The sequence below is a fragment of the Aythya fuligula genome, chromosome 16 (assembly GCF_009819795.1).
Source record: "Aythya fuligula isolate bAytFul2 chromosome 16, bAytFul2.pri, whole genome shotgun sequence".
NCBI classification, from domain to species: domain Eukaryota; kingdom Metazoa; phylum Chordata; class Aves; order Anseriformes; family Anatidae; genus Aythya; species Aythya fuligula.
In genome coordinates, this window is record NC_045574.1 from 11,544,485 (window position 1) to 11,566,703 (window position 22,219).

Below are 22,219 nucleotides of genomic sequence, written 5' to 3' on the forward strand. Positions count from 1 at the left end.
CGGGGCCGCCTGCGCGGAGCCCCCGGCCCTGCCCCGCCCGCCCCGCCCATGGCCGCCCCGCGCACGCGCAGTGCCCGCCCGCAGCCGCCGGGGGATGGCGGGGCCGCGGCAGGTACCGGGACGGGGCGGGAAGGGGGGAGGGAGGGGGGGGAGAGGGCGGTTCAGTCAGGGCCCGGTCGCTCCTGGCCGTGCTGGGGCTGCGGGCAGTGCCCGGGGCGGAGCGGGGCTGTGGGCAGCAGCCGTTAAATGGGGCCGTCGGAGGGGATCGGGGCCACGGGAGGGCGGTGTTGGGGCGCGGAGGGCTGCGGGGTGCGGGAGGGAGCCGCTGAGACCGGCGGCCGGGAGGGAGAGCAGGGACGGGGGATGGCGGAACGGCGGTGGGTGAGGTAACGCACACAGACCGTGTACATACACATTATGTGCATCTGCATCGTGTACAAATACGTCGTGTACATCTACATCATGTACATCTAGATCGTGTACATATAAACAGAAATCCTATAAACACAAACCATATAAAAACAAACCACATACATACACATCGAATACATATAAACACAAAGCGCAGCGCAGCCAAGCTGTGGGTGGGTGAGGAGAGGTATTTTGGTGCAAGTCAGCTGTTCCCCTTCCGAAATCTGTGTCTGTGCAGCCCTCGGAGGGGACTGCGGTGTCTGGAAGAGAAAGGACCCCTGCATACGCTGCTGGGAGCATTTTTGGTAGCAGTTTATGAGTGCTGGGAGATGTGCTTTTGAATAAGGAAAATATTAAGCATTTGATACAAAATCCACATATATGAACGTACCATGAGCGCGTTTCCTGGCTCAGAAAAGGACAACTCCGCATGCACAGGATGCGGGAGGCTGATCAGCTGTTCGTGTTAAATGGAGAGCAGCGACACCCACCACCATTTGGCTGGTACTTGGCTGCAGTCAGCACGCGTAAGGCCCTGCAGGAAGAACAAAACGAAGAGCATGCTGTAGTATGAAAAGCAGCTCTCCTAACGCCGCTGTACTTCAAAACATTTCTCTGTATCTTTACAAACCACGTTTCCAGGACAGGCTTGAACACGGTGTGGTTGGCCTGGCATCCCCTCGGTACTGACTGCAGAAGCCTTGGGGTGACAGCACTGGGCTGGTGGCTGCAGCAGCAAAGTGTGTGTCGATTCTGGCTGGCAGTGCCCCCCAGCATTGCTGCGTTATCAGTGCATTGCATTGCAGCATTAATTGCCAACCTGCGCCTGGCGGGTATGCCGTGCTGCTCCCCTACTCTGCTCGCCTCTCGGTACCCAGGGGGATGACTGCTGGGCACGGATCAACACTAGGAAGAGGAATAATGCAGGAATAATACACAAGCACCCAGGGAGGGGATGGTGCTTTCCAGTGCCATTTGGTAGCTGCTTATTGATTGTTGTACTGCTTTAAAAATAAATCGCATTGGGAGGAATTGCATGTGTTCGTTTATCGCATTTCTAGGACATGGTGATGATTGCATCTGATAGGCTGTGTCGTATGGACCTAAGACTGGAGTCATTTGAAGATTATGTACAAATAAAGGTGCAGATACCATTTTAAAAGAGTAATAATGGGACCAGGCATTCAAGAACATCCTTTATTACTGCACAGAAAGACACAGAAAAAGGAAATCCAAATCAATGAAAACCACAAAGGAATGGTAAAGTAAGGAAATTATTTTCTCTCTTTCTAGTTATAGAAATCTCTACTGTAGAAGAGTTAATAAGCGCATGACTGTACTGTTCAGATTCTCATCTCCCTCTCTGATTCACACCACCACAAATGATCGTGCAGTAGGACCATGCAGGTCACAAAATGACAGAGGTGTCTGTGTCACTGGAGGCACCAGACTCATTTTCATTCTGCTACAAGCTCTTGAATTGATGAATTAAAGGTGTTTTTTTTTGTTGTTGTTCTTGTTGTTTTGTTTTGTTTTTTGTTTTTGAACAAAACGAAAATGCAACTATATTGACTTAAAAACTGTGAACAAGATGTCTTGCCTGACATTAAATAAACTGTGGTCAATCTAAATTAGATGGGGGAGTATAATTTTCCTATTCCTGTTCTAAGATGACATTTTAAAACTTTCTTTTGTAAAATTAGTAATGTTTCTTGTTTGTAGAACAAACACTGTTCTCTGGTTCTTAAACAACACACTGATATAATGATGCTGTGTGCCTACACTGATATATCTGATTTGAAGTAAAATACATATGTTAGTTTTAAGCTGTCCAGATTGGTAATGCCATTTCTTTTGCTTGCATATGATTTTTTTTCCTACTAATATTTGTACAACTCCAGTATAAAACAAACTGATGAATCTTTTTGTGCTGCTGTTGTGAATTAGTTTGTAGTAATATCATAATAGATTGTATGCTCCCTGCCCACTTCCACTCATTAACATTATAGGAATAATCCTTTAAATTTTAAGACTATGCAAATGAGAAAGGCAAGCAAGATTTGGTTGTGGTGGCCTTCATATTGTACTTTGTAATTAATTTGGTAAAGTGCATTAGAACCATCAGTTCCAGGTATCATATACAGTAGTAATTAAATACACAATCTCTAATATTTACTATTTATTATCCCCAAAGTAACTTTGGGATCCTCTTATAGAAGGCTTTATACGGGGGCTAAGTTCTGTTATCGTATCATTCAATTATGCATTTTGCTATAATAGCGTAAAAAGTATAGTAGTATAGTAATACTATAAAAACCAAAAAGTTAGCATAGCATAGTTCCAGTGAATATTAAGAATAGTTGCAATCAACTCTCTAAAACTTAATGGTACTGTAAACTTTTATTGTATTTATATTCTGATGATGATAGGTTGCTATTTGTGTGTCATACTCAGTTTAATCCTTGCTATTTGCAGTAATGGAAAAAGCCATCCAAACACCAAAGGACTAAAGAAACCAGTTTCTCATGTGAAACTGACTCCTGGAACATTAGGGAAAAATGTATCAAGTGCCAGTGAAAAGGTAAATCAAACCAGTTCTATGTTTATAGAAAAAAGGGTACCTAGTTTATGTCAGCTTTTAATAGTAACATCACATATTTTCATATCTTTTCAGACTTCCCATGATACTCAATATGGCAACCAACCAAGTACTTTTAAGAAGGGAAGAAACCAACTGGATGACAATGCTCAGTCAAAACGGTAATTCTGTGCTAAGATCATCTGTTCAATTTAATCAAGCAGGTATTTAAATGTTTGTGATAAAATCATGGCTTCATTTTGTTGCCTTTAACTTCCCTAGACTCAGAATTCAGAATTTCTGTGGATAATGAACGTACGTAGTCAATATGGAAACTTAACTATACTGCCTTAATAGGTTCTCAGGCAAATTCAGAATAAATAAAACAATAAAAAAATAGTAGTAGGTAGCATTCTTTCTGCCGTCAAATATTAATTTTACCTCATTACTAAATTTCCATGCCATTTGTAGTTTAATTTGTGTAGATCTAGGTCCTTGAAGGAGGTGGCAAGAACTTTGTAACCTGTTGTTCCAAAGACATCAATCATTCTAACAGGATATGATCTTTGTTTTTTTAAGGATCACGAGTGTTTGCACATCACTTCCTAGAGTACAAGGATCAAAGAAGAGTCTCCCAGAAGCAAGGCAAAGTGAATCTTTAGTGCACAGGATCCCTCCTGCCATAAAAGGCAGCACACAAGGTAGCTTCTGTAAGGTTAAAGACGTGCCAGTACAACATTTTTATTGCAGTAAAAAAGAAAAATTTGAAAAGAATCGTGAAGAATATGTTGCTGAAGCTGGTCCATGCTCCTCTAAATGTCAAGGAGCATCTGCAGGTGAAATGTTTCTTGATTTTCAATCGGTACAAATTATTAAAGAAGATGCCGAAGATGATAGTGCCAGTGATCTCTCTGATTCAGAAAGGATTCCCATTCCTCCATCTCCCTGCACACCACCAGAACTCATACTCAGAGCTGAGGAAATTGATCCAGGTTGTTTGGAGCATGTGCCTGATACAGGTTTTAAGGAATCAGAATATTACTACCCAGACTTCCTGCCACCCCCTTTCAACTCATGGGACTTGAAGCAACTGGCCATCTTTGTTAATGTAGAGGGTAAATCTGAGTTTCGACCAAAGCCAACAGGATTTCTGGAGAAATACATTGATCGCCTTCTGCAGCTGGAATGGCTGCAAATGCAGACTGTACAGAACGAGAAGGTAAAGGCAGCCAAAGCCAGACCACAGACTGCTCCCAGTGCCATACGTACCCTAAAAAGCCCTGGCAAATGCAAAGCATTGTTAAGCCCATTGCCTAGCAAGCAATTGGCTCCCCAGGAAAGTGTTACAAAGCTCCCTACATGCTATTCAGGTCACAGGGGAGATTTATACTGTGAAGAAAGTCGACAGTTCTGTTCACATCCAGGTCACTTGAAACTATCTGAGAGAATAGGATATGCAATGTCTTCTCAGAGACAATCTGGTGAAGTAAGAAGTGAACTGAAAAAAAACAACTGCAAAGCAACAGCTTCTCAATATTCAGCCACCTGAGAACAAATCTAAAATTCAAAATGTTGGTAACATCAGACCCCCTAAGCAAGCGTCAGTATACCATGGTTCAGCTGCTCCCATGAAAGGTGTAAAAACATATGCATGTACAAACCCAAAGAAAAATGGCAATGCTAACAATTACATTCCTTCTAAAAAACCAACAGGGGACAGGAAAATTAAAACAAATGGCACGAAGCAAACATCGCACAAATTAAAATGAAGAATGATTTTTAAATGTTAGAAAAAATGTAAATGTTAAAAACAACATCTTTTTTGATGTTTTTTGACTGCTAGAAAGCATTTGGCCAATGCAGAAGGGTCATGTTTTCTTCATCGCAAGATCCTGAAAAAACATGTTCTCAATGCATGGTTCTAAGTCAGCACTGTTCTTTTCAATACATTTGATCTTAAGCCAGCAAGGCCAGCAGGAAATCTTTTCCCTGAAGGCATGTCTTCCATCAGTCTTTCCTCAAAAGTATTTATAATTGTTCAATGAAGATAACACGAGCAGAATATGAAAGTTTAGAGATGTACAATATGTCCTATTTGCACCAGCTGAACTCCATTGAAATCCATTGTGTTTCCTCTGCTTACCTTGGTGTATTTGAGAGAATAGGAGCTGTGCTCTTTTTCTGTAACAGATGTGCTATTTTGAGACAGGTTTGATGGTGTTCTGTTTTCTGATGGAAAAAGGGCTCAATTGTTTTTATAAAATAATGGAGTAACCTATCTATACAAAGTCAAACTCTTAATTCTTCATAGAAGATGATAAATTGAGTTTTTTGATGAGTTCTATTTTTATTTATTTTTTGCTAGGAAGAAGAATGGAAATAAAGTATTGAAATATTTTAATGCAGAAAGGATTATTTTAAAGACAAACAATTACTAGGGAGCAGACAGCTTCTGTAGTGGCAGATTAAGAAAAAGGAATACATATTTTTATACCCAGAAACCTTCACTGTATTTATATACAGTATTCCTTCAAGTTAACTTTGTAAACCTTGATGTTTTTTGTCATTTAGAAGAAATGACCAAATTTCAAACCGCACATGGATATCAATAACTAATGCAAAATAATAATATTACTAGATATTCTGTGGTCTAATGTCCGGAACTCATAAACTCTCAAAACATAGAAAATAGACTCTTACGGGATGAATTTGAAAGCTATTTTAAGGTCTGTCAAAGATATATTTTGATACAAAAGATACCTATTTTCAGTTACTGAGATGACTATTCCATGGTCCAGTCTACTTCACTTAGCTTGGCTTCTTATTTCAGGGTTTAGTGATGTGGCATGGGGAAATACCCTACAGAAAGAAATTGTACAATTTTTTAATGCAGGGTCCTGTCCTTGGACTCTATTTTGAATTGTGTCTGTGAGATACAAGAGAATGTGAAAAATAATTCAGTGGATATTCAAGTGTCAGTTCAGCTGTTAGCTGGGGACACAATCCTGTTAAAATGAAGTTCTAGAAAATGTTTTGAACTTTCATTTTAAAATGAAATAATTCCTGAGCACCATTAGCTTCATCCTCAGCCACCTGTCACAGCGAACTGTTTATGAGAAGTGAGCTGAGGTCTGATGGACCAAATTTTAGAAGTGGATCCTTCCCATTGTGATATCAAATGAGAAAGTAGCAAATGCTAAAGAATATATTTATGTACATAGTTGAATTGCACTTCTCTGGTTGATCTCATGTTGGTTTTAAGATGCTTAGCTGTTTCTATTCATTCATTGTGCCTACCAGATCTTCAGCTTTGTAAAATTTCAACGCATGGATTTATATATAGTTTAAAATGAGAGAACATTAATAAATATAGTAATAAATGAGATTATTTTACAGTACATAAAAACAATGCTCAGGAATAGTGTGAGAAATATTTTTAGTGGCTTTTTCCTAGTCTACTGGAGACCAAATGTGAAATTTTAAATTGATAAAGGAAACAAATTTAATGTACAGTATATTTACATATTCAGTATTTGTTAGGATACAGTTAAAATAAATTGTAGTTGCTTGTATGTTGTGCTCTATGCAATTAAAGTGGAACTTAATCTGACATGCTCAGTGATCAAGTAAATTGGCTGTGTTGGAGGTGTGGTGAAACTTACAGGATGGCATTCAAATACCAGCAACTGCACAGCACTGGCACATTTCATCCTTTTGTTTTGTTCCAGACTCATTGTGTATTTCAGCTTTTTTAGATGAAAGGATCTTGCATCCACTGCTGGAATTTCAGGCTTTGGCCAAATTCTCCAAGCCTTCATTAGTCAAGTTTTCCTGATTCGCATTAAGAGTAGTGAAAGTAAGACTGCTCTTACTATATAATAAGCGCTGTTCTACTGCATGATTTTAGTACCCTGTTTTGGCACACTACTATAGGCACCAAAAGCAAGGTGAGCAGGATCAAGTCAATAATCAGAATGGCATTTTTTAAAAACAAATTCTCTTAGATGCAGTAATTAATTCAGCATGTTATTATGACACTGAATATTAGTGTATGCTAAATTTTTATCTGAAATGTGGCTCTATATTGGTGCTTTCCTAGATTACATGGAGAGCATGTAGACATACGCATTTTGCATGATCACCTCTTAAAGAATAAATAAATAAGTGGTGTTTCAGTCAGCTTTGACTAGAGCAAAGGCGATTGGCACTGAGAATTTTTTTTCTCACAGACCCAGGAATTAGTAAGTATTGTTTTAATGTAGCACTTGTGGTCTAATGCACTTTAATCTGTTGTTGGAGACTTTTTAAGAAGTTTAATAGGCAGAGATGGTGATGGCACTGAAAACAAGTCTGGATACTTGTTCATCACTAAGCTCTGGCTGTGATCAGGACAAGTAAGTTTGTCTCACATGATAATCACATGATTCTGATTCTAATTTTTGTTCATTCATTTGATACTTTTGAAATTGCTTTCTTTCAAAAACTGTTCTTACTGTGAGCAGACCTGCAAGTGTTGGATATTATCTGGAAGCAGTTTTGCTCCTATTTTACTTGTCTGTGTTCTGGGCCTATAGATGAAAAGAGCTGCTTTTATGAAGAGGACTATGGTTTATCTTTCCTTCATTTTCTATTGATGGGTATTTTCTTTAAAAACACTTCTGAATATAACAGAAAAGTTTATTCCATCAAGTACATTACATTCAGAATTTAAATAATTCCACAGCACAGTTTGGGTGGTTATTTATATTTTTTCACTCTATATAGCAATATTATCCTATATTCACATGTATCTAAGTGTAGCACTGAAGATGCTGAAGAGCAAGTTTACTGTAATTTGAGCTATTTAAATGGAATGATTTTTTTTCTATGTAATTTTAGTGTTCTGTAGTACTACCTACAAAACTGATACACTCAGGTTGCATTTTAAATAGCCAGATCCTACTTCAGTTATACCAATATATATAAACTTTGAACAACTGTTGTTCTTAATGAAAAAATAATTTCTCATAAAAAAAATAATTAAACAGGCCACTGTCTGGAGCCCAGCTTTTGATGTTGGCAATCATTTGTTCTTATTTATTTGAAGATTCTGTGGATATTTTTGCTGGTAATTTCATTGGAAAGTGATCTTGTAATTCAAAGTTACTGTGTATTTATTATATTAAAAGTGAAATGCTGCTTACTTGTTTCTTAGTTGTATTCTTTTCATCATCCACAAGATGGCACTTTTGAATTTTCTTTTAAAACATTACTACGACAAAGGCTCTTAGCTCAGTGATATCTCAGCTGTATTGCTGCTGATGGCCAAGCTACCTGGCTAAAAGATACATGATTATTTCTGCTCCACATGGCAGTCACTTCTGTAATGGCTGTGTTAAGGCATCATTTTAGCCTTAAATATCATACTCAATTTTCATAATTCATCATACTCTTTTTTTTTTAACGCAGCGATCAAAGTGCTTCACATGCTCTGTTCTAATCTCTAGGACACTTAGATCATGATCCAGTGCACAGCAAACACATGTAGGTAGATGCTTGCACAAGTGGGGTCTCAGCCACATACTTGTGTTGCAAGTGCTGTCTAGGTGACCTTCTCCAGTGTTTCAACATTCTTGCTATGGAGGTTTTCTTAATGTCTAAATCTTCCTACCCTGTGCTGCTATTTAAGCTTTACTTTTTATCCTGTTAACAGTAAATTTCACTTTGATTTAAAATATTGTGGCCTAATTGACATGATCTATTGCTTTTCTTCTCCTAGCAGAAGATCAGTTCTTCCCTGTCTTCCTTTCACAACTTTGGCAACCTTAAATTTTCCAGTTCCAAAGAAGTCCCCAGTAAAAACAATGCTGACATGGAATGGAAAGTGCCTATTATTTTCATAGGAGCCAGGACCTTTCCCATACTGTCTGCCACTCAGTCTTTTTTTTTTTACATGATTTTACAAGACTTTATTTTTCATTTCCTGCTTCTGTATGTAGTTTTATTTAAAATGTATTTTTGTAAGCTGGGTGTGAAGTCAGCTTCAGGCATACAAGTTCAAACTTGCTTAATGGCTTTTGAGTTTAACAAGACAGTAATGGTTGTATCAGCTTTCAAGTAAACTTTTGGTTCAAAGTCTGAAGTAATACAATAGCACTCCTAAGCATGGCAGATAAATACAACTTGGGGTGCTGAACTATCGCAAGTGTAGGTAATAGCATGCTCCCATTACAGTCACATGCTTGGACTTTTGCAAACGGTGAAGTTAGTAGGAAATGATGATTCCAAGTAATTATCAACACAAGCTATATGATTGTCAATAAAGCCACCACAGCTATTCAGTGTTTTGGTTTCTTTTTTATTTCTCTGTAATAAGATACTGTAATGAACTTCCTAGGAAGGAATAACTCCACTGCAGCGTGCCAACAGCCTGGTTTATGCCCTCTAGCCTGGCACGTCAAAGAACCAAGCAGCCTTGCGTGCTCGCGCTCAGCTGGGCAGAACACAAGCTGGGATTCATTGCGCTGCCTTCTCATCCCCGAATTTCAGACAGCTTTTTGGGGAAACTCTCTCTGTTCTGCTGAGAACAGCTGCTCTGAGGACATTCCTAAACAACAGGCTTTTCCTGTACCAATAAGGTGCAGTCTGAGGTAGGAAACAGCGTCTGGGGGCACCGAACCTGACGGAAGGTGGGGAGCCCATCAACAGGGTGCAGTCAGCACCTGCTGGGAAGCCCGGCTGTGGGTTACACTCCAGCACTGAGCCGGAGCTCACCAGGGGTGCCTGAGGACCAGAGTGGGCCCACCGACTCCTGTCACGCCTGGGCTGGGCTGGCAGAGCCACGGGAACGTGTTGCTCCCTCCATCCCACTACGTGCCCCATGGATCTCCTCACTGTGCTGCTTCTCCTGCAGGTAGGTGCTGCATGGGGATGAGGGTGCTGTGCTGCCCCTGGGGTCCTGGGGGTCCCTCTGCTATGCTGGGCCCTGCTGCAGTGCCCCCAGGGAGGGGATGATGCTGCCTTGACCCTAGACTCGGGCTCAGGGCTCCTGTGAAGGGGGTTTCAGCTTTCAGTCCTCCTGGTGAGGATATGGGGCCTTCCATGCCTGGCACAGCGTGCCGGTGCCTGTTGTTGATCCTGCTGGGTTAACGATCCCCTGCAGTAATTCTGTGGCATTTCCATAAGTGTTTCTGGGGGGTTTGTGGGCCTGAACTTGATTTGTATTTCTGGCAGCAACTCCACATCTGGCCAGAGCCATTGCTGTACAACGGGTGCGTGTGGAAGAGTGTGGAAGCCATAAAATACATAACGGAAGCTCCAATATAATTAACAGTAGCTACACATAGACAAATAGGAAAGCAGGTTGGCTGGGGGGGTCTGGTACAGACCAAATTAACCAAGTCTGGCAGATAGGAACCTGCCCCCAAGCTAATGAATGTGCTCTGCAAGAGCCAGGTTAAAGCCTTGCTTGCTGTTTCCACACCACGGAGGTTTTCTCCAGATCATACAACAGTTTTATAGAATAGCTCAAAGGCTTCACTTGTGAAACCTCATTGCTTGGCAAGTTAATAACCATGATGACCTTATCAGTATATTGTTTTTTCAGAAACAGGTCAGGAGGTAAAGGCCTGACCTTTGCCTGAGTTGAGCCAGTAAGAGCTTGGTTTCCTATCTTATATGATGCTGTAGTCATCTGATGGGTCGTAAAAAAATCCAAACAAGCTTTCCTGTAAAAGCAGCAAGAGCCGAAAGGAAGGTATACAAGTTACCCGTGCGCTAATGATGACAGTGTAAGTTGAGTACTGTCATACTCCCTTGTGGTGGAAATTTTAAACTGAAAGCAGTGTTTGAAGCCTGTGCAGGAAGCTTGTGCTTAGAAAAAGGCAAATTCAGCCAATTACGGTATAGTCCCCATTCTCAATTTATTTCTCTCAAATGGATTGGAGACTTTGGTCCAGTGTTCATCTTCTGGTAGATCAGCTATATTTGGGACACTTAGAGTAACATAACAGTCTTTGAGAACCTGAAATACTCCCCAGGCTTAACTTTCACCACTAATAGGTTTATGTTGAGTGGATACCAGACAACGTCTAAAGGAGCGTGAGACAGACAGAGACAGAGGTGAATATTTTGAAAACTGAGCTACTTGATTTGAGAAAATCCGTAGGGATAGTACCATAGTGTTAGATGCAGTGTTTGTGTATTTCTGGAACCGGCACCACCTGACCGGAGAAATTAGTATCCAAGCTCTAAAGCCAATTGATTTGGAATGAGATGGACTATATTTGTAGAATCTCTACAGGTTTCTAGATTCAGCTACAACTTAATACAATACTGTCAAAACCGAATCAATGTGTTTCTATGAAGCACAAGTCCTCCTAGGCAACATAACAATGGTTTCTAGCTAACCATACTTCTCACAATGACCTCTCTTTTTAATAAGGTTACTGCCACCAACAGTTTTTCTCATGACATTGAAAATTTCAGTTTAAGACGAGCTGTCCAAAAGAAGAATACTCAGGTTTGTAGTCAATACAATTTAATAACAGATACAAAACTGTTAGTGTGTAAACTATGACACTAAATACACTTATTTATCCAACAGCTGATAGATTCTTATCAATTAGACAGCCTACATCCTTTACGGCGTACAAAAAGGACATGGGTTATCACCACCATCGATGTTACAGAGGAGGAGAAAGGACCATTCCCAAAATATGCTGGACAGGTACAACCAACCTTTTAGTAGAAGTTTACCTTGAACCTCACAGTAAGGTACTCACCAGCACAGATTTTTCTATAAAATACCAAAAGCAGGAGAGGGTAAGAACTGTGTATTTAACAGCTTTATTTTTTAAAACAAAACAAAACAAAAAAAAACTTTGTTCAAAATTGGCTTATTTAAACAGAGTAGTGGGTAGGATTGTGTGGTGTAGAAGAGAGATTTCTTCTTTTTATGGGAGGCTCTAGGCATACTCAAAGGAAAGAAGAGACTATAGGGTGGGAGAGGTATGAGTCATTGTACAGAGCTGTGTACCTGCACATTGTGCAGAGAGTAGTGATGCTGCAACCCAGAAAACTGTTGAGTTGGCTGAGAACAAGCCTACACAATGGCCTTATCTGCAAAGACAAAGTGGGTAGGAAGATAGTTGGTCTAAAGCTTTTTTACTTCTGTTCTGTCTTCCCTATTCACACTGCATTGTGCTGTTTCTCTTTTCAAAAGCTGTTCAATAACAGGTCATTTAATACATCAGTAAAATATTTAATTAGTGGACCTGGGGTAGATGAATCTCCAGAGATTGGATTGTTTTCTATAGAAGATGATGAAAACGGACATGTGTATGTACATCGTACCATTGACAGAGAAAAGACTGCATCTTTTCAGGTAATATACTTTAAAGAATACCTAAAACTCTTTGCAAATATTAACTGCTTTCTCATGGCCAAATGCTTCAAAGAAATGAGGCAGACCAATAAGAATTTTAAGGGTGTATTTTCTTATTTGAAACCTGCAAAGATAATTGTCTCAGCAGAGACCTATAGGGAACTTCCACCGTACTACTGATTATATACTGTCATGACATATTTGGATTTCAAGTATCAGTATACTTCTGTTCTATCATTTTTCTTACTTGACCTTGGCTATATCCTACAAATGAAAAGTTTGTCCTGAAATTCAAAGTGTGTTACAGCAGTTTTTTAAACCTCCAAACTCCTAATCAAGATAATGGAACTAAAAAGTTAAGCATTACAAAAGGAAGGAGCTGCCAAGTCCTATTACAGTAACTTTACATGCGTAAGCATATGTTCCTACTTAAAAAGCAGGAAACTGGTCATAAGCAGTAAGTGTGACAAAAGAAATGTGATAAGTGTATGAATGAAATATGTGAGTGTGGGTTTGTTTTCTTCTTGGAAAAAAAATTGGTTATGGTCTCCTTTTGTTTATTCTATGATGATTTATACAAGCATCTCTGTGGATTAATTATACCCACTTTATAGTTAAAGTTCCTTGTTCTCAGTGCAAAGTCCTGACTTCCACACTGAAAAGACAACTTTTGGAGAGCCTTTTATTCCCCCTCACTGGACATCTGGTTGGTCCAGGACACTTTTTGCTTGGTTTTAAAGCAGAAATAAGTGTAGCAAAGGGGACTTCAGAACTTATAACTGAAATGCAGCTAGAGAAAACTGAGTGTACCACTCAATTAAATACTAGTTGGGAAGCAGCTTTGAAATCATTCTTGTGTTTGGCCTCAAGGGTATTTACATATTTTACATTAAGCAGTTATTTCAAACAATGCAGATCCAGATTTTTTTAACTGATTTTTTTAAAGTATTGTTTAAGGTGATGGATGACCATTATACATCTACTACCTTTGAAAAATGAATAAATGTCTTAGCAATGCAAAGCCAAATGCTAGCTAAATATGACTGATGATGTTTCAAAATTCAGTTTCTTGTTCTATTCTGATATCTAAATGAGCTACTGTGTCACTATTTATTTAGATACGTTTCGATATTGTGCACAGAGAAACTGGTCAGCCACTGGACCGCCCTTTATATTTCAAGATTAAAGTAAAAGATGTTAATGATAACGCACCTGAGTTTGCCAAAGAGGAATTCAGCATTATGATAAGGGAGAACCACAGTGAAGGTAAATGCCACCCAAACAATGGATACTACTGGTTTGTGTATGAATGCTTTCTTAATTCCTTTGTCCTTCTTTTACTTACCAAATCCATTCTTCTCCATAGGTTTTACTTAGTCCCTAAAATTATGAGTACTTATTTCATGTGAAGGGCTACTTCCTCCTGCTTGACTTGTCTGATTGTACATTAACATAATGTCAGAGACATTCTGGAAAAACTGCTGTGAAAATTGCTCATACCTGTAAGCCGAGGAGAGAGGAGACCGATCTGAACCATGGATCTGAAACCTGTGTGTGCACACCATGTCACAGAAAAATGCTCAGACAAAGACTTAATCTCTGTTTGTGTTCACAAAGAACAGACATGTAGACACATGGGCATGGTGCTATCTCCTCTGGAGCTGGCCAAGAACTGTCATAAATACTACTGAATATTTTTGACAAAGTAATTCAGGAGTGCGATAACCCTTTCTATTGTCCATTGATACTGTGGGCAGATTTACCACCCAAATGAGGTGGAGTTGAGTCTTTCTGGGTATAACCATAGCCACAGGAGAAGCTGCAGTTGCTCTTAGGACCTGTGTGTCCAAGAGCGTGTAGATAGGCCTGAGAAACTCCATGTCAAGACTAGGCACTTGTATTAAAGTCTCGATTCTTCATTCTAGATGACCCAGTTTTCCAAGTTACTGCCTTGGACAAAGATGAAAGTGGCACTGCTAATTCTCAGGTGTCCTATTCTCTAAGTACACAAATGCCCCTTCTAGATGGATTCCCATTTGATATTGATCCTACCACAGGAACAATACATCTGTCTGGATGCCTGAATTATAAGGTGATGTACATATGGCAGCTTCTTGTAATTTAATGCCTAATCAATATTAACTACATGTTAACTGGGTACGAGGAGAGGGGCAGTTTCACATCCAGCTTTGTAGCTATGACTGGTAAAAGGTGTGAACTGCTTCTGACCTGAGGTTTGAAATTACTTCTGTTTTTCAGACTGCCAGCACTTTCAAACTTCTGGTGAAAGCCTATGACCAAGGAACTCCCCAGCTGTCATCTACTGCAACAGTGAATGTAGCTATTGAAGATGCAAACAACCACCCCCCTGTATTTACTAGGGATAATGTAAGGAAAAACATTAGTACTTTATTTAGCCTTCCTAAATACAGTTCATCCTTCAAGTGAAGTGCTTAATGCACTCCGCAGTAGAAATAGGAACCCTCAGACCCTTTATAGGATCAGGCCAAAGCACTTGCAAATGTACTTTATATAATGGTATAGTGCTAGAAGAAGTACCTCTTTAAAATGTGGATGGTAAGAGAGCACTTGACTACTGACTGTGATAAACTTTGTCAGATTTCCATGTACAGCACTAGAAGTTTTTTTTTTTCTCACAGCATAGCAATGGTGACAGACTAGTTTATTCTAACATATCTGAGAAGCTAAGGTCCAGATTACAATCCATTCTTCATAAAGATCATAAAGTAGCTCCACATGGTCTGGTGTTGGAACTGTGTCTCAGAATGAGCTAACAGACTTCTCTTGGAAATGGAAATAATCTTTATTTCGTTCCTTTCTGCTCCCAGTACCAGCTACAGATTTCAGAAGGCCGAGAACACTCAGCTGCATTATGGCTCCAAGTGGAAGATGAAGATTCGCCTTACACTCCAGCTTGGAGAGCCAAATACACAATAATAAAAGGCAATGAGAAGGAACAATTCACCATCGAGACTGACCCAGACACAAATGAAGGCATTTTGAGTGTTATCAAGGTAATATTTATTGAGCAGACCAGAGGAACTGTAGTAGATGAACTACAACATGGCAATGTGTTACATGGTCAGTCTGACTATAAGAATAATAGCTTAGCATCTTAACTGTTTCACGGCTGTCCTCTCAGTCCCTGGCATACAAAAATATGAAATAATATGACTGCCATATCAAAGATCATAATTGCTAATGAGACTCTTGTCTGGGGTTTTCAGCCTCTCCGCTATAAAGATGACTCTGAGAAGAGACTCATAATTTCTGTAGCAAATGAAGAACCTTTCTTCTCATGTGAAAATGGCATTGTGATGATCTCAAGCCTAGAACCCATGAACACAACTGTGAATATCAAGGTTACAGAGTTGCAAAATGTTCCCCAGTTTCATCCTCCTATACTTGTTGTCCAAAAAGAAGATGAAATGAAGCCTGGAAGAGTGTTTAGAAAGTACCTTGCTACATATCCAGATGGTGGGCCAAAAAAGATTAGGTAAGTGGACATGCTTTCATCTCTCAGAATAAGAAATAGCTTAAGAATATAAAGTGTTTTTTTTTTTTTTTGAGTTTTATATGGTATATATTCAAATGTGTATATATACATACACATGCATATTTGCAGTTATATAAAGATACACGTTAGAGGTGCAGGTTTACTACCAATAATGATGCAGATCCAGATAGCTGTTTTTGTAAGATGAAATTTATAGGCATCGTCAGTCCTTGGTTGCTCAATGTTTCTCTTGTCTTCAGAACAGTTTTGCCTAAAAACAGGCTGCATTATTTATATGTCACTTTTGACTACCAAATTTTGATGCTGTAGAAGGGACTAAGGTATGTTTGGCTTTAAGGGTAATAATCTGATGTGGAAACAGATACATTCTGAACCCCTAAGAATGGATTTGATGGGGCTGTGCAAGGTATATTAGTACTACATGGGGAACTATTGGCTATGCAGAAACCTTCAACCTGTGATAGAGATAGCAAAAGTAAGCATCACTAATAAAAATACCTACAGAGCTCGAAAGAACAAAGATGCAGCAGAAATATTCTCTTCTTCAAAATTCACTTAAAGAAATGTGCTTCCTTGTAACTTTTTCCTTTCTTTTTAAGATATGAACTATCCCGTGACCCAGCTGGATGGCTGAGTGTAGATGAGAATTCTGGAGTTCTTACTGTAGTAAAAGAGTTTGATCAAGAATCCCCTTATGTGAACAACAGCCTGTACACCATCATCGTCCATGCTATTGGTCATGGTAAGCAGCCAGTCAGAAAATATTCAAGCACAACTGTTTGAGATGAGGTGCATGCTAGATATAAAATGATAGCAAGCCTACTAATTTAAGTGGAGAATGGTTATTCAGAACACCCCAATGTTTAACACTTGTGTCATGTGTGACTATTAGGATACCAGGTGCAGAGCTCCTGCCAGTAGAATGGCTCTTGTCAATATCCAGTTATAAGTATTTTACTGTTTCTTTTGCTCCTTTCTAGATGCTCCACCACAGACTGGTACTGGCACCATCCTGCTTTATTTGTCTGACATTAAAGAGCATATGCCAACGTTAGTGGATCCTTCTTTAGATGTATGTGACAAAAAAGAAATGAGACCTCTCATTATAAAAGCTAAGTCTCCTTTGGTCCATTCACATTCTTGGCCATTTACATTTGAGCTTGCTGAAGACTCTGAAGATGTGAAGAGTACCTGGAAATTAGGAAGGAACTTTGGTGAGTTCTTCTGTCTGTGCCCTTCATGAGAAGCCTATTGTCACTTACGTCCCCTCTAGTTATTTCACTGTCACTTACTTTATGGTCTGTTACTGGTTAGTCTCAAGGAGACTGAAAGGACATGGAAGAACAACATTCAAAATCCAAAGTTTCTTCAATTTGGAAAAAACAAACAAACAAACAAAAAAACACCAAACACAAAAAATTGTTCTTCATCCCTACTGAGGACAGGGCCAGAAGCAATACACTCCAGTTGTAGAAAGGGAGACAAGACATCTGAGGAACAACTTCTGCATTTGAATGACCTCCTGATGAATTCTAGAGGTTGTCAGTGCAGCTGTGCTAGAATGCAGCAAGGTTGGGACACACCTCGTTGCCCAGAAGGCTCAGCAAGGTGATAGAACAGGATGGGGTTTTGCCCTATTCACCATGATGCATTAACGGTGGAAAAACTGTTTGCAATTGGGTTGCAGATGAGTTTCCTTTTATTGTCAGAAGGCACTGTGGAGCATCAGACTTTTTTTCCATGACTTTTGAAGGTCCTGCAGCAGAGTCCTGTACCTGTGGGGGGAGGAGAGAGGGGGAACAACCCAGTATATGCTGGGAGCTACTCAATTGGAAAGTAGCTCTGTAGAAAGGGACCTAGAAGTCCTGATGAACACAAAATTAAACATGAGTCAGCAATATACCCTTGACACTAAGATGGCTAACAGTGTTCTTGGATGCATTACACAAAGTATTGCCAGCAGGTCAAGAGAGGTGATCGTGCCCCACCACTCAGCATTGGTGAGGGCACACCTGGAGTACAGTCTCCAGTTCTGGGCCCCCCAGTACAAGAGAGACATGGACATACTGGAAAGAGTCCAGCGGAGGGCCACCAAGATGATCAAAGAACTGAAGCACTTCTCCTATGAGGAAAGGCCGAGAGAGCTGGGACTCTTCAGCCTGGAGAAGAGGAGGCTCGGGGGAATCTCATTAATGTCTATAAATATGTAAAGGGATGGTACATAGGGGCCCCAAACTCTTTTTATTGCTGCTCAATTCCAGGCCAAGAGGCAATGGGCACAAACTAGAATACATGAGGTTTCATCAGAAAATCAGGAAGCACTTTACTGTGTGGGTGATGGAGCACCAGCACAGGTTGCCCAGAGAGGCTGTGGAGTCTTCCTTCTTGGAGATCTTCAAAAGTCACCTGAACCTGGCCCTGGGCAACCTGCTCTTGGTATCCCTGCTTGAGCAGAGGGCAGATGAGATGACTTCTAGAGGTCTTTTCCAACCTCAGCCATTCTGTGATTCTTTGAAATAATTTGCTTGTCTTTTTAGTGGAGTCGGTGGAACTTTTGATGTTAAGAAGCCTCCCACAAGGTACCTATGTGGTGCCCTTCATTATTCGGGACAGGCGAGGACTTTCTACGAGGAAGAATCAGCATATAAGGCTCTGCTTTTGCCCAGATGGGCATGCATGTGAAGATTTACCACAAGGAGCTGTGAGATTTGGAGGTGGTGCCATTGCAATAATACTGACAGCTTTCTTAATACTATTGGGTGAGTAGCCTCACCAGACACCTGTACTTAACCATACAGATCTGTTCGCAACATAAATTTCATCATTTCCTTTCTTCTTTCAACAGTTTCCAGTATTTTACTTTGTCAGTTTCATGTGCCACAATCTAAAAGCAAAGCTGTTTTTCTACCTCAAGAAGGTGAACAGACTTTTATCAACTATAATGAAGAGAGCAGTAAGCCATTGTGTCATGTAAGTGCAAAAACATACATCCGTGTGGCTGGAATCCTAAGAATGATGCTTGGTATAAATTATAGTGGGAAAAATAATGCAATATAGCTAAATTAGAAATAAATTTTACTTGCTGGAGATTCCAGCAGCATATGAAAAAATGTTGACACTTTTTTTTTTCCCCAGCAACTTTCAGTTTGAGACTGACACTTCTTTTCATTAGTAATTGTCCTAAATATTTGGAAGTGCAATTTCTTCCAAAATTCTTCTCACAGTACCTGAATTGATATGCAGGTAAATAAAACAAGTAAAATAAAACTAAGTAAAACTTTACTTAGTTCTTGGTATAAGTGAAAAGGATCCATCATTCTTCATCTGATCAAAAACATGCCAGTCAACATCTTTGACTTAGCATACTGGCTAATCCTGTCCTGTGTGGACAGGATTTAAGAGTTATTTATTTATTTATTTATTTTAACTGGAAGATGTACTTTTGAAGTTTTGAAGGCTTTTGAATTTGTTCTGCAGATTTTTGTGCTGCATTCTCTAATTTATGCAACAGACCTCTATTTTTGTTGCAAAGAATCCCTGAAGGAAATTCTGGTCTACATCAGTAAGTGACTGCCATGTGTTCTGGTCATAAGTATGTAATGTTCATCAAGAGACTCTAAAAATAACCTCTGTTTTACAGCAGACAAAGAAAATGAAAACCATTTTTTTTTTTTTTTTTTTTTTTTAATGTATGTAGAATCTAATTCCACAATGCTTAGTCTGTAGTTCGGAGCTACAAGTACTTATACAAGTAGACATTACAAAGCTCTGAGGTCATGTTGGTGCACTAGCAAGAAGGAATTCACTAAATTCAGAGGAAGAAACATATTTAGCTACTGGAGATTACAAACAGCACATACATGGTGGCTCCACATATACAGGAAGTGTTTTACATATGCAGAAGAAGAAACAGTCCCTGACCAGGAAAAGCTGCAATCTAATAGAGAAGACAGCACAAGAGAAATGGATGTAACAGAGAGAAAGCAGTTGGATTTATCTGTATCTGAAAGAAATGTTAGTAGGCAACTTTACACTGGTGAAACCTGAGAAACTGTGTTTATCTTTCAGAGTGGCCTGTACACTATACAAAAGACAGTCCAAGTAAGACACTACGATAACATCATACAGACAGTAGACAAAATATTGAATCAGGTAAGAAAGCAGATGTTGAATCCCTCTTTTGTTGAGGTGGCTTGTAAGAATAGGAAAAAAAGCATGCAAAACTGAAAAGCTGCTATTGCTTCAGCTACTCTGTCTGGCCACACCTAAAAAGCATTACTATTAAAAAAAAAAAAAAAAAAAAGGAATGAAAGGAATGTATTGGACGGAGGAACAGTCAGGACTCTTAGTTGCTGAAGATGCCATGTCTCCTAGACTTCTCGCTGAATGTACCTGGTCACCCAACAGTTCTTGGAAGGCTGGAGACTTTCACCTGGAATGAATATTTCAAGACTAGGCGGTGGGGCTAAAATACTTTATATGACCATACCAGGGTTAAAGTTTGTTTTCCTGCTATTTCATTTCTGTGGAAGCAAAGAAATCTTAGTTCTCTTGCCATGTTCTGTCTGGTCATTGAACAGGCCTATTCTCCACACTTCCTTGCACCAGACTGCATGCCTCCACGCAGTCATATTTACTTAGAGTTCTTTGTTCTAAGGCATATTAAAATCTCCTTCCTGCTTCATTGTCACTTCAGGGGAAGATCAGGCTCTCGTACTTTTCCATCTGAGAGCTTCAGTTCAACTGTTCTTTATCAGAGAGAAACCTATACTGTTCACTGTAGCCTCCTGCTTGCCTGTTTGATAACAGTATACTGTGAATCCCTTTAATTTCCTGAAGGGTAGTAGGAGCTTCCATGATGATTTGTGTTGTTTCTTCCCTTTAGAAATTGTATGACCAAAGCGCACTGGAACCTTATTGGGCAAGCTATGCACCTTGCATATATGCACAGGAAGGAGAACTGGAGAAAAGTAACTCCTTCCACTCTCTCTCCATGGGCAGTGACGACTTGCCCACAGATTTTTTGAACACTCTAGGACCAAAGTTTTCTGCTCTGGACGAAATCTGTCAGAAGCGATTTTCGTCATTCAGTTAATCTCAAAAGGCTGTGAGTACTTTACGGTGTTGCAAAGGCAGCAGCGCTGACAAATTCCAAAGAACCCCCCCATCGATGTTTGAAAGTGTTGCACTGTATTTGCACCATGAATACCTGTCTTTTATTCTGCCTGCCTATGCTGTTTGCATGCCTGCAGCCAAGAACATGGCACACGTGGAAGGTACGCTCTACTCTGAAGAGATGATGGAGTGATTTTGTCATATTCTGTGCAGACTTGCACAATGAGAAGGGCTATTTGGCTGGAAATTCAAGTGAAAGTTCCATATGGAATTAAACTACTCTTGAACAGCAAAGGCAATTACCAGTTAGGCCAGTGATACAGTCCTTTCTCCAGTAGATGGTCTCTTTAAATCCAAAATTATCCATGCAGGTCTGACTTGATGATAAGATCTTTTCTTCCTAAATGATATTGAAACATCTAAGAGAAAGCCCACTTGTACTGTTAGAGTGACTGTATACTGCATAATAACCTGAGAGGTCTGCACCATCCTTGCCTTTTAGCCCAAAACAGGCACTTATTGAGTGCTTGCGTGCTTGTGCTGGCATCTGGTGGCTCTTGGTATTATTACACCATTGTAAACGATAAGTAGTAAGAAATTGATGGAGGACAAGGTATGGCTATCATCGAAATAGAAACCTTCTCTAAATTAGCTACAAGTGACTATGATAAGGAAATACACGGGTTTCCTCAGGCATCACTGCTAAAACAGATGATATGATAAAGAAAGGATGGTATCGATTTTCCCTACATGGACTGCACAAATGTGTTACTTTTAAATTGCGTGGTTTGTACCTGTCTGTGTGCAACTGGCCCGTGGTTAGTTACAGCATGATGGCTAACAGTGTTACAAAACATGAATGAGGAAATAACAGCTCAGAAGATAGCATGCTGCTATTAGGTAAGTTATGCATGCAACAAGAGGTGAAATTAGTCACACTATTCTGTTCTGTTCCACTTCTGTGCTAAAAGAAAAATGCTCTGCCCGAGGCAAGCACTAAGTCTGGTATCTAAGGCACTGTTCTTCTGTTTCAAAGTTTACTTAAACAATAAATTAGGCTTTTGCTCAGATGTTATTAAATAATAATTCAAGGCTGGAAACTTCAGTCAAGTGTGATTAAAGAATCTGGCTGAATGGCAGGCAGCTAAGTTTTCCTAAATGCCAGCAGCAGGATCTGTTTACACAGTAAATCACTAGTCTGATAAACTGCCCT

General features: G+C 39.8%; 2 protein-coding genes across 2 annotated transcripts; both read left to right on the top strand.

Annotated features, from left to right (window-relative positions):
* The first annotated feature begins 83 nt into the window (after positions 1-83).
* FAM217B (family with sequence similarity 217 member B) lies at positions 84-4,758 on the top strand. The gene is given in 6 exon segments (XM_032198352.1): positions 84-112; positions 1,473-1,676; positions 2,887-2,992; positions 3,086-3,171; positions 3,569-4,490; positions 4,492-4,758. Coding segments are annotated over 5 exon segments (1,476 nt in total). The 5' UTR covers positions 84-112; positions 1,473-1,581.
* Positions 4,759-11,390: 6,632 nt separating this feature from the next.
* CDH26 (cadherin 26) lies at positions 11,391-20,986 on the top strand. Its single transcript, XM_032198532.1, has 14 exons — positions 11,391-11,489; positions 11,574-11,696; positions 12,192-12,353; positions 13,472-13,619; positions 14,279-14,445; positions 14,613-14,741; positions 15,203-15,388; positions 15,602-15,870; positions 16,491-16,633; positions 16,872-17,105; positions 18,429-18,650; positions 18,737-18,861; positions 19,960-20,043; positions 20,777-20,986. The coding sequence occupies exons 1-14, from the start codon at positions 11,391-11,393 to the stop codon at positions 20,984-20,986; spliced, it is 2,301 nt and encodes a 766-aa protein (XP_032054423.1).
* The last annotated feature ends 1,233 nt before the right edge of the window (positions 20,987-22,219 follow it).